At 33.7% G+C, this 16,178-nt stretch overlaps 2 protein-coding genes across 2 annotated transcripts in view; both read left to right on the forward strand.

Annotated features, from left to right (window-relative positions):
• Window positions 1-16,178, forward strand: part of RpL10 (ribosomal protein L10) — a 75,842-nt gene that overhangs the window by 7,215 nt on the left and 52,449 nt on the right. The window lies entirely within an intron of this gene.
• Window positions 2,045-15,265, forward strand: LOC148954155 (GTP-binding protein 2-like). Its single transcript, XM_089086953.1, has 4 exons — window positions 2,045-2,206; window positions 5,759-5,870; window positions 12,591-12,781; window positions 14,894-15,265. The coding sequence occupies exons 1-4, from the start codon at window positions 2,063-2,065 to the stop codon at window positions 15,197-15,199; spliced, it is 753 nt and encodes a 250-aa protein (XP_088943079.1). The 5' UTR covers window positions 2,045-2,062; the 3' UTR covers window positions 15,200-15,265.

The raw sequence follows: 16,178 nt of genomic DNA on the forward strand, positions 1-16,178 counted from the left end.
AATCATTGTTGGTCTAGAATTGCTTTCAAATGGCTTTCAAATAATTCAAAATAATTCACATACTTTCAACTTTAAGTTCATTTTATTTTTTAATATTTAATTTGTGATCTTTTTTTTTGAAGAAATGCCTGGAAAATCTGCTCCTCTTCCTCCATGTAAAAGTCCTTCCCCCTACGGAAAACCTCTCGCAGAGAAATTTCCACCCATATAAACCCCCTCTCTCCGTCAGACAAATTCCTCCGCACAATTCCATTCTCGATCCCTCAATAGGGACTTTCTCTCGTCAAAATTCCCCAGGAAGAATTTCTACCGTGAAAATCCTCCCCCCCCCCCCTGGAAAGAAAATTCGTTTTAACATCGCCACATGTAAAATTGAGTTGGCAAAGAGAAAGTCCGACAAACAAAACAATGTCGAATTTTGTTCTGGCAGCTGTGTAAATGTTATTTTTTACTTTATATTTTTGAGTTAATATTGAATGCCATTTCTGTCATCCCTTCATTTTAGTTTATAAAGTTTTTGTGGGAATCATTAAATTAAATTTATCGTATTCTAAGATCCAACAAATAGGAATCAAATTATATTTTTGCTTACAATTTGCTCTTTTAGTAGTCTAGAAAAAGATTCTATGAGAGGGAAGGTTTGGTAAAATTTGTAAACTTCAGAAAAATTTTGTACCTTTTTGCTTTGTGTCCTAACAGTTTTTAAATCTAATAGGAAGCCAGCTTTTTATAGCTGGCTTCCAATAGCAGGGAAAGCCAACTATTCCCTGCATTAGCACAGACAAACACATGGGTGTGTTTTGCACGTCTGTCTATTTGGGTTGTCGTGTTATGAACATGTGTCGGTTTACCTCCCTATTGACAATTTTCTGCAATAGTTCAGTTTCACCTTTATTAGCGATTTAAGTTGTATCTATTTTTAAAGCCTGGCTATTGAAGAAATATGAGAAGGATATTTATCCGGGTTAACGGAGTAGTATTGTCTACGTGAAGAGAGGTTTCATGTAAACAAATATTTTTGTTTACGGCCGTTTCAAGTAAAAGAGGTATTAGTAGAAAGTAAGAAAGTGGCTCATCCGTTCAGAACTTGGAAAGTTCCAGTGCCCTTATTGTTCCGAGATGCCCTTATAGTTCAGAGACCCAAAGTGATTTAGGGGCTAAATCCTCCTACTCTTCTTGTCGTTTTAATGGCATTGGATCAAATTTATTAATTATATATTTCTCTCAGAATGATCAAAACATAAAAAAAACTTAATAGGAGTTAAAACCTAAACAACCCCTAGGGCGAAGGCCAAAAATTATGGAACTGGTCAAATCTTCACAAATACACTTTAATAGAAAAGGGAATTGCTGCACTTTCTTAAAACTCGAATCACTCAAAAATATTAAATCTTTATAATTGTGGGTATAACCTGAGCCGGTTTGGATCCTTATGGTAGCATTGTCAGGTGTTGTATGATTGAAGGTATTTAGGTGTTCTTTTAATCCTTCAAATACCTCTAGCCCCTCCAACGTGAACAACGCAGTTTTTGATGTTATCTCTATAATAACTGCATACTTATCTTATAACAAAAAATAATTTCTTGGTGAAAATAAGGGTTAGAAATTTACTAGGGGAATATGGATAAGGGTAAGACGCTGCAACCTGAGGGGATGTGAGAACCATTGTAGCCCAACTGTTATCTGTGGTAATGCCTTTACGTCTTTAATTTTTATTTTATTATTGATTTTAATTTCTGGTTGTTTTAAGTTTAACGCCTGTTATATTACTTTACTTTGCTCTTTTTTGGTTTTTCGATGGCTTTTTACATTTCTTCTAAAGCTTTTTTTTAATTAATTTAATTGGTTAATAAATTAATTTTAATTAATTAATTTAATTGGTAAGGCCCTGTAAGATTTAAAACCTGACTTATTTTAAAGGTAAAATTTATCCTTGGTTCAGCAGATGCAAGGGCGCTCAGATTAAAATAATTGACCGAGTTTCTTATTCGGTGCATCTCCTAGTTAGGTATTAGTTTTTTTTTTTTTTTTTTTTTATAGAGTGGAAGATGAAAATACAGTTATGACTGCTGGAGGAGTTGTAGATGGGCAGACCGTGCCCATTTTTGCTGTTTCTAGCGTAACTGGCGATCAACTAAGTCTTCTGAAGAAATACTTGAAATTATTGTCGCCTCTTACGGCTAGAGAACGGGAGGAAATGATCCAGGTATGTCCCTTTTTTCTGCGTGTAATTCGTTCCTTTTTTTTACGTACCTACAAGTCATGTCTCGTCTTTGACTCATTTCTTTTTCGTACTTTGTTCAAATTGTAGTCTAACTATAATCATCGACCTTTTTTAATGGTTGGACGACCCTTTGCAAGGAACTTTAGGAAGTCGAACGCCCTCTAATAAAAAAAATGTATTGCAGCAAACTGCACTGTTTTGCTTTTGCCCCCCCCCCCTCCTCCCGAGTCATTAGGAACACTCTCAGAAAAGCTCTTGAAAAGCTAACTAAAGACAGTTGCTTAGATAAAATTTTAGTTTGGTTAGGTCTCACACATCTACTGCCGGGTAGGTCAGACGGGAAAATACTTTCTTATAGCTATTATATAAATGAAAAGGCACGTATATGCAATCAACTTGCTGTAATCGTTCGCATCTACAGAGAGGTGTAAAACCGCAAACTATCCCCTTTATGAAGTCAATAAAAATTACTGGTTCCCGATTTGCGTTAACTGACTTGCCAGTATCTGACAAATAACAAAAAAAAAAGAAAAAATTAATGCGTCAATAGGTAATTATGATAAGGATGCAGGTAAAAAGCGTATATAACTACTCTAAAAATAAAGTTAAAAATATATATTTGTAATAATATTAGATTTGCCTTGATAGCCTATTATTGGATCATAGTGAAAACGTGAAGCTATAAATTGTGTCCACAGTAAAATGCAATAAGTCAATTTTTCAGTAATCAAGTTTAGACCCAAAAAACTTTGTTTTTAGTGTAATTGTGAACTTGATTAACGTGCTGTTTCTCTGAATCAACAACAGGTGAAAAACTCAAGCTTGTAAAAATATGTCTTTGATAATTATCAAGATATACGACACAACGCGTATCAAACCAAACAATGCGACAAATTAGTGGGTGACGTTGACTCATTGACTCCCTGTCAAAAACGACATTTCAAAGCCTAATCTTAATATTATTCAGATTAATCTTGTAGATCGGGAAACTCCTCATACTGTGACGATGTGGTGGCTCCGCTCATACTGTGACTATTAAGTGGCTTCCACACTACGCTAGTCGCTTTCTGCGGTAAGTGGCTAACTATTGGCTAGACCGTAAAATTCAATAAAATCATCAGGATCATCACCTAAAGTCCATCACAATCATCATAATCAACCTATTCAAAATTAAATATATGGAAGCAACTAGATGGCTTGTGTTGAAGAAACGGTGTAAAATGCTTTCTAGGCTACTATTGTTTTCAAAATTTATTAATTTCTCATTCGGAAATACAATCTTATTTGTACTGTGTTCATGCTTCCGTAACATAACATTAACTTATGTAGCCAAAACCTATATGTAGCGTTAGAAGTTGTTGGTTTCCATATCAGTTGGATGATCACGTCCTTGTGTATGGCTTTTGTAGAGTACATTTGCACCCGCTGACCAACAAAAACCTGCTGAAAAAAAAGAAGGAAAAATCAGCTATAGGATAAAGATAATAACGTGTGTTTCATCCTCCCTTCTATGGGTATCCGGAGTTATCTTTTTGATTTTAGTGGCAATATTCGCAAGTTGCTAACAATATAAAACCTCCAAAAAAAGGAGAGAAAAAAAGTTACTTGGGAATCAAAAAGTAATAAGAGCACAAACCTTGAAATAAATCAGTTTGAAGTTCTTTGAACTGGCAGACCTTCAAAGCAATGACCTAGATAAAAATGTGTTTAATCGAAAAAATTCCTCGAGACGGTATTACGAGCTAAAAAATCTTTGGCCTATTGAGAATATACATCTTCCTTTTAGGGGGGATCAGGGGGGGTAATTTAAATTTTCAACTGGCGCTTAGTATAAATCATTCCATATTTGGGATCTAGAAAAAAAAAGTAGTAGGTTTTGTATAAAAAGATTCTTAAGACGTTGTTTTTCCTTTTACCCTGTGGCTTAAGTGCTTTAATTTTGATCCTCAGATGCTTATAATTTTTCTGTTGGAATATTTTTTCAAAAAGTGTGTCAGACTAAACATTATTTAAGCATATAGTTACCAAAAATATAAGATAATGGGGGATTTCATGTTAAGTGTGTAAGCATTCCCTTTCCCTTCCTTGCTCAATTTCAATGCTAATTTAGTTCTATGGTTTGAGTTCTTGCCATTTTTCATTTTGGATAATTTAGCCAAACCTTTTTTTTAGATTATGTAAACACTATATTTCATTCCTTCTTTTTCACAGAATCCAAATATGAAACATTTTATTAAGGCTCTATCTATGCATTTTTAAATTAACCCCAGCGTATCCTTAAAAAGAGACATAAGCTCCTTAAAGGTCATGTCACAATATTTTCTTCTATGGCATACTGACCATTAAATAATAATGTTCATTGGAGTGATACTTTGCTCCTGACATATTGAATTATTATCCAAGGATACCCAGTTGATTAAAACATAAAAGCTGTTGTCTTGCCTAGAAGCAAAGTAGTCCAGTAAGACTACAAAAAGAGGGCCAAACCTCGGCATTTGAGCAGCAGAAATGTTTTTGACACCGAAATCGTCAGAAAAATATGCTTAATAAGATATGCAAAATCGGCCTAAACCAGCTGTTCAGAAATACCCCTGTTTCAGGGAAAAGGGGTGGGGGAATCTCAGAATTTAAATTTGTGCAGTATTTTCTGGATTGAAAGGTCGTTTCCTGTTATTTCGAGTCCGGGCAGACCGAAAATGACATCATAATTGGAAAAAATTCCATCACTTATTACCCCATTTTCCCATTTTTTCAATTAAATATTACATTATTATAATACTGCAAATCGTATTCTCACCCCTTCTGACCTCGCCTAGAGTCAAATATTGCAGAAATGTACATTAGAGATTTTCTCCCCTCTTTCCCCTGAAAAAGGGGTATATTGGCACGAATGATTTTAAATATGTTATTAAGCAAATTTTTCTGAATATTTTGGTGCCACGGGTCAAAATCTTATTTTTACTGGACTTTACTGAACTATAACAGAAGACGATTTATGGAAATAATATTTACAAGTGTTGCTTGGGAATAGTTTATTTTTAGATTTTAAACAAGCTGAAACTACAATGATAACAGTATCTATCTAAATAATTTTATTTTATTTTGTATTTAATGCATAAATTATGCTTGGGGGTATGAATTAGACTTGCTGGAATTCTTTTGTACCGATGACGACTTGTCTCCTTTAATTTTTTATTAAATAGATCATTGTGGCACAGAGTTCATTTAACTTCCTTTGTTTTTTTTTCTGCTTATGTATCTCTTTGTTAGTTAAATATTATTGTGGAAGGTTTCTCTGAACAACTAATACATTTTTTGTATTTCATTTCTTTAGTTCAAATTTCTCACTTTTAACTGTGTATCCAAAAATTAATGCAAATAGTATAAAGAAATAATTGTAAGTTTATTCCCTAGAGGTATAGTTTGTGTGAGTTCTCTTCTTTGTTTTCAGGGTTTTTTATTTTTTAGTTTTTTTTTAATTTTTCCTTAGTAAGCACCGAAAGATATCGCCATTAAATCTCATACTTATTTTAGAAGCCACTTGAGTTTCACATTTATCAAATAGTTCGATTATCGAACGGTGCCACAGTCTTAGAGGGGCTTGTACGAAGAGGATATTTGACAGAAGGAAGTGAACTTCTTATCGGTATGTAAACTAGAAAAGTTAGAAGAGGTTAAAGGGAGATATGGTGTCCTTGGAAGCCCAAAAATCTTTTTATGATAAATTTGTGTTGATTGAGAGTAGTTAATGTTGCAACATTAGCTTGGATTCAATATGAAGCAAATTTTTTAGCGTAGTGGTACTTACTAGAGACTGTAGATAAAGTAATATATACATAGATAAAATCTTAAGAAATTGGTTGATTAAATTGTAAGAGATGATATCAAACAAACACACTTAGAAACAATAGGAAAATTTTTCTAAAGACGGTGGAATTCAATTCAGTGGATATTTTTTGGCCCTATGTTCAAGGGCCGCCCTCAGCCCAACACTAACAATATATATATATATATATATATATATATATATATATATATATATATATATATATATATATATATATATATATATATATATATATATATATATATATATATATATATATATATATATGTATGTTTATATATACACAACTTACATTAAAATGCAAACTGTGTAACTAAAAATAGCCCTAGCATCATTACATCAACGAAGTTCATCGAGAACTGATAAATAAAGTGATATGAGATTATAAAATTCTTTCAAACGAAATAAAATGATTAAATATATGCTTTCAAAGCTAGTCTGGCTTTTTTGACAGTAAGCCTTAAAGGCCTTTTTGTTACAGGTTTGCTACTATTGTCTGTTGATTTAGTCAAATATTTTGTTGGATCATTTTTAATTAAATGTGTATAAAGAATTTAATGAATATTCCTCCAAGTCCCTATTCAAAGAAATATTATGATTCAATGTGAAAATTCTAATATTTTATTTAAATAGGGACTTAACGAAATATTCATTAAATTCTTCAGAAAAAAATATTAAAAAAAAAATTTTTGTTTTTAAGTTCGCATTTTAAACTATGTTTATATATATATATATATATATATATATATATATATATATATATATATATATATATATATATATATATATATATATATATATATAGTGTATATATATATATATATATATATATTATGATTTTGATTGGTTGGTGAGAGTTTGTGCGGATGAGTGTTTTATGGGTATCAGAAGCTTGGCACGGTTCCTTCGTCTCACAATGAATCATAGAAGTAGATTTCTGTAGGATAAGGTTAGGATTTGTGCAATTTCTTTGTAATGGTTCTTTGTTTATATTGTTTATCATAGCCTATTGGCTTTTAGCGCAAATAAATTCTATTCTATTATCATTTTATATATATATATATATATATATATATATATATATATATATATATATATATATATATATATATATATATATATATATATATATATGAAATGATAATAGAATTTATTTGCGCTAAAAGCCAATAGGCCATGGCCAATAGTTCAGGGTACGATATTTGTTTTCAAGATTGATGTTGAATACGTCCAAGTTGCTTAAATTAGGAATAAGGGGTAAATAGATTCTGAGAAAATAGACTTCACACCAAGATATATCTTGGAATAATGATTAGGATACTAATCATTATTCATATTTAGGTTGCTCATTTGACGGACTGTGCCAAAAGAGAAGGTCACTAAAAGTGTAATACGTTTATACTATCTAGGGATAGAATGAATGAGCAGATAAGAGGGTTGTATCACCTCTGGAATTTAGGTTGCCCAAATTCATGCTTTTTGGAATCCAGTAGGGGCCAAACGAGAAGAAGTATATCCTCGGATAGTGTTGGAAAAGATAGGAAAGGAGGATTTGTATGAGCAGAGTTTCATTAAAGGAATCAAACTGGGAAATTGAAGGAAGCGCGGTAGAGGAAGAGTTTGCCCTTCTGTCTTGGCCGAAGGGGTGCCTTGATTTTGCGACGAGTCGTCAGTAGTAGCCATAAACATTGAAGATATATTTAAAGAGCCCAAGGCCTTTGATAGTATCTTAATTTAAATATACTTATTGAATGCACTTAAATTATACCTGATCATTTATAAATGAGCAAGGGATTTTTTTTCTTTTCTTTTTCTTCTTTTTCTTTTTTTTTGCACAAATGACTTTTGCAGTCTGAATGGAGCATTTTCTAAAAACTCAGAATGTGGATTTGTTGAAACCTGACTTGCCTGTGAATATTTTAACGCAGATATCGAGATCATTGATATTCTGCAAGTAATTTGTAAGATTTCTCAATAAAATGCGGTTTCCTGTTAACGGTAACAGCTTCCTTCGTTTCCAGCTGAATTCTACGCTTTATATACGGTAAAAGTGCATACTTCATGCATACTAGTACTACTAACAGCTCACTGCAGCACCAAGCCGCCTGGGGCCAACACAGTGATGCACGCTCCTCCATCCCAATCAATTCAAAGCCTTCCTCTTTACACCCTCCAGGAAGTAGCCATTTCCTTCAATCTTTCCTTATGACATCCTCCATCCCCTAACCGAGGACGACCTGCTTTTTGTTTAGCCCTAGATGGTTGGCGGAAAAGAACAATCTTTGGCAATCTGTCATCCTTCATCTGTAGAACGTGCCCTAACCATCTCAACCTATCTCTAATTAAAGCCCTAGAAATTGGGGCTTAAATAACACCTTTTGCCCAGCCTACTGTTTGAAATACGGTCAGTCAGTCGGGTACCTAGAACAGTCCATAGGCAATTTCTCAGGAAAACATCTATCAAAATTTTGAGATAGCCATTTTGTTCAATGTACTTGAAAGTCTTGGAAATTATATCTTTGAGCAGGAAAATCCCCCCACAGTCTTCAGGGCAAGGGTTATAAGTTATGCTCTTGGGGCATATAAGGTTTTTATTGAAAGCTTTGTCATAGAAACTTCAAAAAGGGCTTATTCAATTGGAAATTTAAATGGCTAGTGCCCTTTTTAATGGTCGAAAGTAATTGGAGGGCAACTAACCCCTCTCTCATATAATCATAACCCCAACACATACGATCAAAATTTTTAGATTGCCATTTTTTCAACGTAGTTGAAAGTTCTGGAAATTAGATCTTTGAGGATGACAACCCCCCCCCCACAGCCCTCAGGGTAAGGGTTATAAGTTATGCCCTGGGGACATATGATGTTTTTATAGAAGGAGTTGTCGTAGAAACTTCAAAAGGGCTTATTCGATTGGAAATTGAAAAGGCAAAAGCCCTTTTTAATAATCGAAGGTGATTGAAGAACAACCAACCCCCTTCTCACGCCCACCATTTCCCCAAGCACATCCAATCAAAATTTTGAGATATTTATTTTTTCAACGTAGTTGAAAGTTCTGGAAATTAGCTCTTTGAGGATGAAACCCTCAGGGCACGGACTGTAAGTTATGGCCTGGGGGCATATATGGTTTTTACAGTTTTGTCGTAGAAACTTCAAAAAGGGCTCATTTGATTGGAAATTGTAAGGGCTAGTGCCCTGTTTAATAGTCGAAAGTGAATGGAGAGCAACTAACCCCCCTCTTGCGTCCACCATTTCCCCAAACACATTCAATCAAAGTTCTGAGATAGCCATTTTATTCAACTTGGTTGAAAGATCTTGAAATTATGTATTTGAGGATGACAAACCCACGAGAGCCCCCAAGGCAAAGGTTGTAAGTTATGCTCTGGGGGCATTTGAGGTTTTTATAGATAGCGCTGTCGTAGAAACTTCAAAACGGCCTCATTTCAATTGGAAATTGAGAGGGCTGGTGCCCTTTTAATATTCAAAAGTGATTGGAGGGTAACTAACCCCACTCTCACGCTCATCATTTCTCCAAAAACATTCAATCAAAACTTTCAGATAGCCATTTTGTTCAGCGTAGTTGAAAGGTCTGGAAACTATGTCTTTGAGGATGACAACTCTCCCACCATAGCCCTCGGGACAAGGGTCGTAAGTTATGCCTTTGGGACATTTAATATTTTTATAGAAATTTTTGTCGTAGAAGCTTCAAAAAGGGCTCATTTGATTGAAAATTGAGAGGACTAGTGCCCTTTTTATTAGTCGAAAGTGTCAGAGGGTAAATGTCTCCCTCCATGTCTATCATTTCCTCAAACACTTCCAGTCAAAATTTCGATATAGCCATTGTGTTAAGCCTATCAGAAAGGTCTGGAAATTATGTCTTCGAGGATACCAAATCCCCCCCCCCCACAACCCTCAGGGTAAGGTTTTTAAGTTTTGCCCTGGGGTGATATATGGTTTTTAAAGAAAGTTTTGTCGTAGCAACTTCAAAAAGGGCTTATTTGATTGGAAATTGAAAGGGCCAGTGTCCTTTTTAATAGTCAAAAGTGAATGGAGAGCAACTAACCCCCTTCTCACGCCCACCATAGCCCCAGACCCATTCAATCAAAGTTTTGAGATAGCCATTTTGTTCAACGTAGTTGAAAGTTCTGGAAATTATGTATTTGAAGATGACAAGCCCCCGAGAGCCCCCAACACACACGGATTGATAATCAGACGCTCTAGTGTCCTTTTTAAGATTCAAAGTGATCAGAGTGTAGCTACGCTCTCCCCCCTACACACACGTCATATTGTCCCGAAATGTGTCTAATAGAAATAATGAGATAGTCGTTCTATTCAAAATAGTCCAAACATCATATAACAAGGCTTTGGGGGTTTAAACAAACCCCAGAGACTAGGGGCAAGGGTTGTAAGTTATGTCCAGGGGGTATTTAAGGTTTTTATGGAAGGGATGGTTGTTAAACTTCAGAAGAGGCTCACTCTTTCTATCTGGAAAAGATTCTGTCAATATAAAACGAACAGAAATTAATCAAAAAAACTTTTTGCACACTATAAGTTTTTAAAAAAAAAGTAAAGAACTCCATCAACCCAAAAATGAACAAAAATAGAATCAGATAATCTACCAAGTATACAACTACCACAAATCAGTATTAATAAATAAATGAAAAAAAAAAGAATTAAAATATGTCAAACTCAAAACGAGCAGAAATTAATCTGAGTAGGTTTCTAAACCCACAATTTCTAAGAGCCATGCTATAATTTGTACTTTACTGAAAAAAATTCTTTTAAATGTTTTCACTTTTATAACTTTAAGAAATCAAAAATCAATTAAGATTTTAAGGAATAAATAACAGCGTATTTATATTAAACCGACAATGCACATTTTTTTCAGTAAATTCATTTGATTTTTTTTTTCAGTAAAGTACAAATTATATTCTGGCTCATAGAAATCATAGGGTTTAGAACCCTACTCAGATTAATCTAATACAAAACCAGCTACTGACCTTATTTCCTGCCTTAACCGCAGCTGTGTTATTTTCGTACATAGTGCTAATCACTTCAATGTATTTGTCTGGTATACCATACAAGGATAAGACATTCGCTAGAGAACTTTTATCAGCTGAATCAGATGCTTGCTAATACTCTATAAAATTGAGGACTAAAGGTGTTTGATGACTCATGCCCTTCTCAATTATCAATCTAAGAATGAAAATTTGGTCATTACATCCTCTATCCTTCCTAAAACTGCACGGTTCTTCTCTTGAAATTTTTTTACAGCATCTCTAAGTTTAAAAAGTATCATCATACTAAATAATTTGCTACCTACAGAAACCAGACTAATTCCTATAATTACCATAATCACTTTTATTACTTTTCTTATAAGGGGGTTTAATCAGGTTTTTCCTAGAATCGCTAGGCACTTCACGCATAGGATGGCAGAAGAGACTCAAATTAACTTGAGGCAGTGGTATTTAGAAAGTCTTTGTAATATTCCACCGAAGTACCATTGGAAACTTGTACAGTTGAATGCTAAAGTTTATATTTTAGACGATGACATCTAGTAACTTTCAATTCTGCTCTAATGTTGTCTGTTTTGTTTTTGGTTATAGACGACTAGAGGATGAATAGTGATGTTGATATAAGCTGTATCTAACTATGCGACACTATCGAGACAAGGAGTCTCGGTCTAAAAAAAAAGTTTCTTTTAGTTCCAATTAGAGCCTAATTGCTATCCAAGGGACATCTATTTCCTGCCATTTTTGTAACGTTTCTTTTTTTTCTTACATTGAATGAAACTTTGCCATATGGAATATAAAACTTCTATGGAACATGATCTTTAATGTTGCTTGTTTTTATATTCGATCCTTTCTTGTATCATTTCCTTCGTATTGGCCAAGTGTAGCAGCCTAACTACTTTTCAGGATTAAGAAATGTTCTTTTAGCGGTCTTAACTTGCAGCAGATTGTGGCTTGGGAAAAGCAGGCTGATTGCAAGTTTTTTGGTTTTTTTCTAACCAAAGACACGTGATAGAATTCTTCAAAGAACTGTTTTGAATCATAGAAATAGGAAAATATTTGAAGTAGGAATTTCAAAATACCACCCTCCCATGTAAAATTTGCAGTTGATCTGCTCTTGAAAAATTCAATGACTGAAATTTCTCAAAAAAAGCTTCTCACTATAGCCAAAGCAAGAAACTAGGATACAGACTAGATGGATGAAAGAAATATTTCACAGTTTTCTAAAAGCGGCAAGTGAACAAAACTGTTAAAGTGGCCATCAGAACTGGTCAATTCCGACTTTGAGACGACATAGTCAAAGTGCTGAAATCTGAGCTAACAGGGGGGGGGGTAATTAACAATGTTATGAACTCAAGAAGGATTAATGAGCTTATCATAACTATTTTATAATTAAGAAGAGGAAAGACTTCTTGAAGATGTCTGTGACTCTTCCTTTTAATTTTTATTCTTATCGCAAAATATTTTTGTCGTGACTCTCATATTACAGTGACGGTATTTTTATTCGTAGGGCCCTTCGTTGATGGAGAATTCCGCCGTGCACGAACATCCTCGATTCATAGAAACAGTCTACCGCATAAAACTGTATATGCTGGTCAAAGCGTGTCTGTGGTTCTCGACAAGGACTTTGACAATTTATTACGTGAAGGGATGGTGTTACTGTCCCCAGAGGCAAAACCAGAATCCACTTTTTACTTCAGCGTAAGTTTCTCTCTAAAGCATTTTTAAAGTTGGCTTATCGCTTCTTGATTTTTTTGCTAAATCTATTCAATAAGATAGATTACATCTGCTAATTTTTCAATGCAACCAAAGAATATACTTAATTCACTTTCAACTTCCTCTCGGTAAGATAATATAACACCAAATTTTATTAATCCTTACTAATTGAAAGTATTTAAAGACTACGCATGCTGTACCTTTGAGTCGTTGTGAATTCCTTTTGTGTCTAGACACGTACCAATTTCCTTAAAAAATACCATTTTCCCTGCAACTACCTTGTAATACATTATACCTTAAAACTCTATTTATCCTTTCTATGAGTGTGTCTACATTCCTTAAAGAAAGGGCATGCGCGTCTTCGTTTTGTATAGTTGGGGCGCGGGTAAGTGAAAAATATTCGCTCTAAAAACCGTAATGGCTCTGAAAATCGATAACCGTTAGATTCAAGTAATAATTTCAAAAATTAACCACATTGTTTGAAATACGACTAATAAAAAAAGAAAGAATTCTTTAAATCAAAAACCAAGGAAAAAGAGAAGAACGTGCTTGGGCACATTTTTTTTTTTTTTTCGATTAAGCTAAAACGACAAAATAGTAACGAGAAAAACGAGGAAAAAAGAGAAAACCGAGGATTATACAAGCCAGTGAAAATTGTGGACTAAAATGCAAATCTTTTGGTCAAGATTAAGTTACTAGGAAGTAGAGATTAATTAAATAATGTTGGCTCATTTTCTAAAAATTTGCTGAGATGCTTTCTGTCTCAGACTAAACGTAGCCTGGAAGTGGGACGTCTTTAGTAAAATAGTATTTTATTTTTGCCTTTTTAAGAGTTGTTCTTCGCTACACGTTTTAAACCTGATAGATTACGTTAGCTAAATTAATAAATTCCCTATTTATCAGCTAATGACCTTTGCCGTAGACTTGAAACCCGGTTATGTAAATTACAAAAAAATATTGTTACTGCAAATGTTCAGTCTTAGGCTTAATACAGAAACAGCTAAAATATTGTAGTTTTCGGTCTTTTGTAAACTTATGTGATCAAAACCGCCATAAATACTGTTTATGTTTTTTTATTGTTATTTAATTCAAGCTTTGGAATTAAAATCTGATGATAATTTCTTAACCATAATATTGTGTGAGATAAGATAATACTTTATTGAGGAATGACTATCATAGGCTAAATAAAAATAGCCGAATTCGCGTTTCACGTCAAATAATGTAAACACCAAAACATTTGGAACCACAAATGTAATGCAAGTCATAATCACAAAGAATAAGAGAAATAATCAGAAATACTGATAACTAAAGAAATGATTGTGTAAAAGACTAGATTAAAGAATAGAGCTCAAAGATTGAAACACAGAAAAAACTAGAGCCAAAGAAGCATCAAAAATAGGCAAAAATGAATATGGCAATAGAAAAAGGTGAATAGTTACTGTGATAACACATCATCATAGACAATGCAAAAGTTCCGCCTAAGTAAAGAGCTGTGTGGGCACAGTGTAATATTTATTTATTTATTATTTTTTTGTGTACATAAAAAGAGACGAAAGGATTTTTTTTGTTCAGGACCTATATTTGAAATTATTAAGGTGCTCCAAAATAAAGGGGATGAAACTTTTCAAAATGTCTTGGTAACTGCATGGATTGGAGAGTTAGTCTGAATTGCTGTGGACGCTAAGTGGACGCTAGTAAAATCGTTTATCATAAACTAAACAAGTCTGAGTGATCCTTCATGCAAGGCAAGGTTGAAACACCTCAAACAAGTAAGAATGTCAAAGAACCAAATTTGCAGCTAACCTGGTAGAACCAGGTTAGCTTATTGTTAGGTTTTATTTTTCTTGTGTAATTTCTAGAGGGGGGGCAGCCTTTCAGCATTTTCACTGGCATTTCCGCTGTTTTTACTGGCATTAATTGTCTACATTCTCTATTAATTGAACTCGAGTGGTATTTGAAGCAGATCCATCATGTACCCATCAACAGTATTAATTGCCGAATAGGGCGTGAGCTTTAATTTGAAGCTGTGTTGAAGCGGAAAAATAAAGTTACCGCTGTGTGCTGTTTTTACCTTAACTAATACTTTCTTTTATTTAGGCGGAAATCTGTGTTCTTTACCACCCAACTGAAATTCGCCCTCGCTTTGAAACTACAGTATTCACAGGAAGTGTTCGGCAAACGGCTGTTGTAAAATATATACACAACCGAAATTTTTTGCGCACTGACAACCAGGCTTCAGTTGTGTTTTATTTCAAGCAATACCCAGAATATATCCAGCCGGGTTCGCGCTTATTCTTTAGCAATGGGAGCAGCAAGGGTTTCGGAAAAGTGAATAAAATAGCCAAAGTTATTGAGGATCTAAAATCAGAACAGTCAAATTTCAATGGAATTGTGAAAAGTTGAACATGCTGCTTAGAAGTTTCAGTTAGGTTTTATACAAAAAAAATTAATAAATTTGTCCTCCGATTTCGTGGAGAGTCCTAATTTCTATATTTGATTATTTTAGGCTAATCTAAACATTTTTTTTTTTTTTTTTACAGGAGTAGCTTTATTAATCTAATAATATTTATTGTAATTAATTAAAAAAACTTTTTCCTCAAAATAAGTTTTTCAAAGACAAGTAAAGAACTCCATTAAACAAAAAATGAGCAAAAATAAAATAAAATAATCTACCAAGCTCGAAACTACCACAAATCAGCATCAATAAATAAATGAAACCCAAAACGAACAGAAATTAAAATAAATAACCGATTCAAACTCAAAACGAGCAGAAATTAACATAAGTTGGGCGCAAGACCCCTATGCCTTCCCAAGGCCAGAACAAAATTTGCACTTTACTGAAAAAAAAATAAAATACAAATGAATGTGCATTATCAGTTTAATATACATATACTGATATTTAGTAATCAAAATGTTAAATTTATTTGATTTATTAAAGTTATAAAAGTAAAAACATTTATATTTTTCGAAGTTTCCACGACAACTCCTTCGATACGAAACTCCCTGGTCTAAACAACAACAAAAAATATTACTAATCACTTTCGACTATTAAAAAGGGCACTAGCCCTTTGAATTTCAAATCGAATGAGCCCTTTTCTGAAGTTTCTCACAAATTTTCTATAAAAACCTTATATGCCCCCAGGGCATAACTTAAAACTCTTACCCTGAGGGCTGTGGCGGAGCCCTCTGAAGTATGAAACTGGTTTTCTCAAATCTTACATTCAGCAAAATTCTCTAAATATATAAATATTATATACAACGAAGAAACCGGTGTTCGGGAATTTAAGAGGTGAATCCTTCGGGTATATGTTCCCTTCAAGACTATTAACATTTCTTCTGTATTTTCTGATGTTCACCAATGGCTTTTATCCGAAGTTTCCCC

The sequence above is a fragment of the Artemia sp. Qi Xiang Cuo genome, chromosome 3 (assembly GCF_049724085.1).
Source record: "Artemia sp. Qi Xiang Cuo chromosome 3, ASM4972408v1, whole genome shotgun sequence".
Lineage (NCBI taxonomy): Eukaryota > Metazoa > Arthropoda > Branchiopoda > Anostraca > Artemiidae > Artemia > Artemia sp. Qi Xiang Cuo.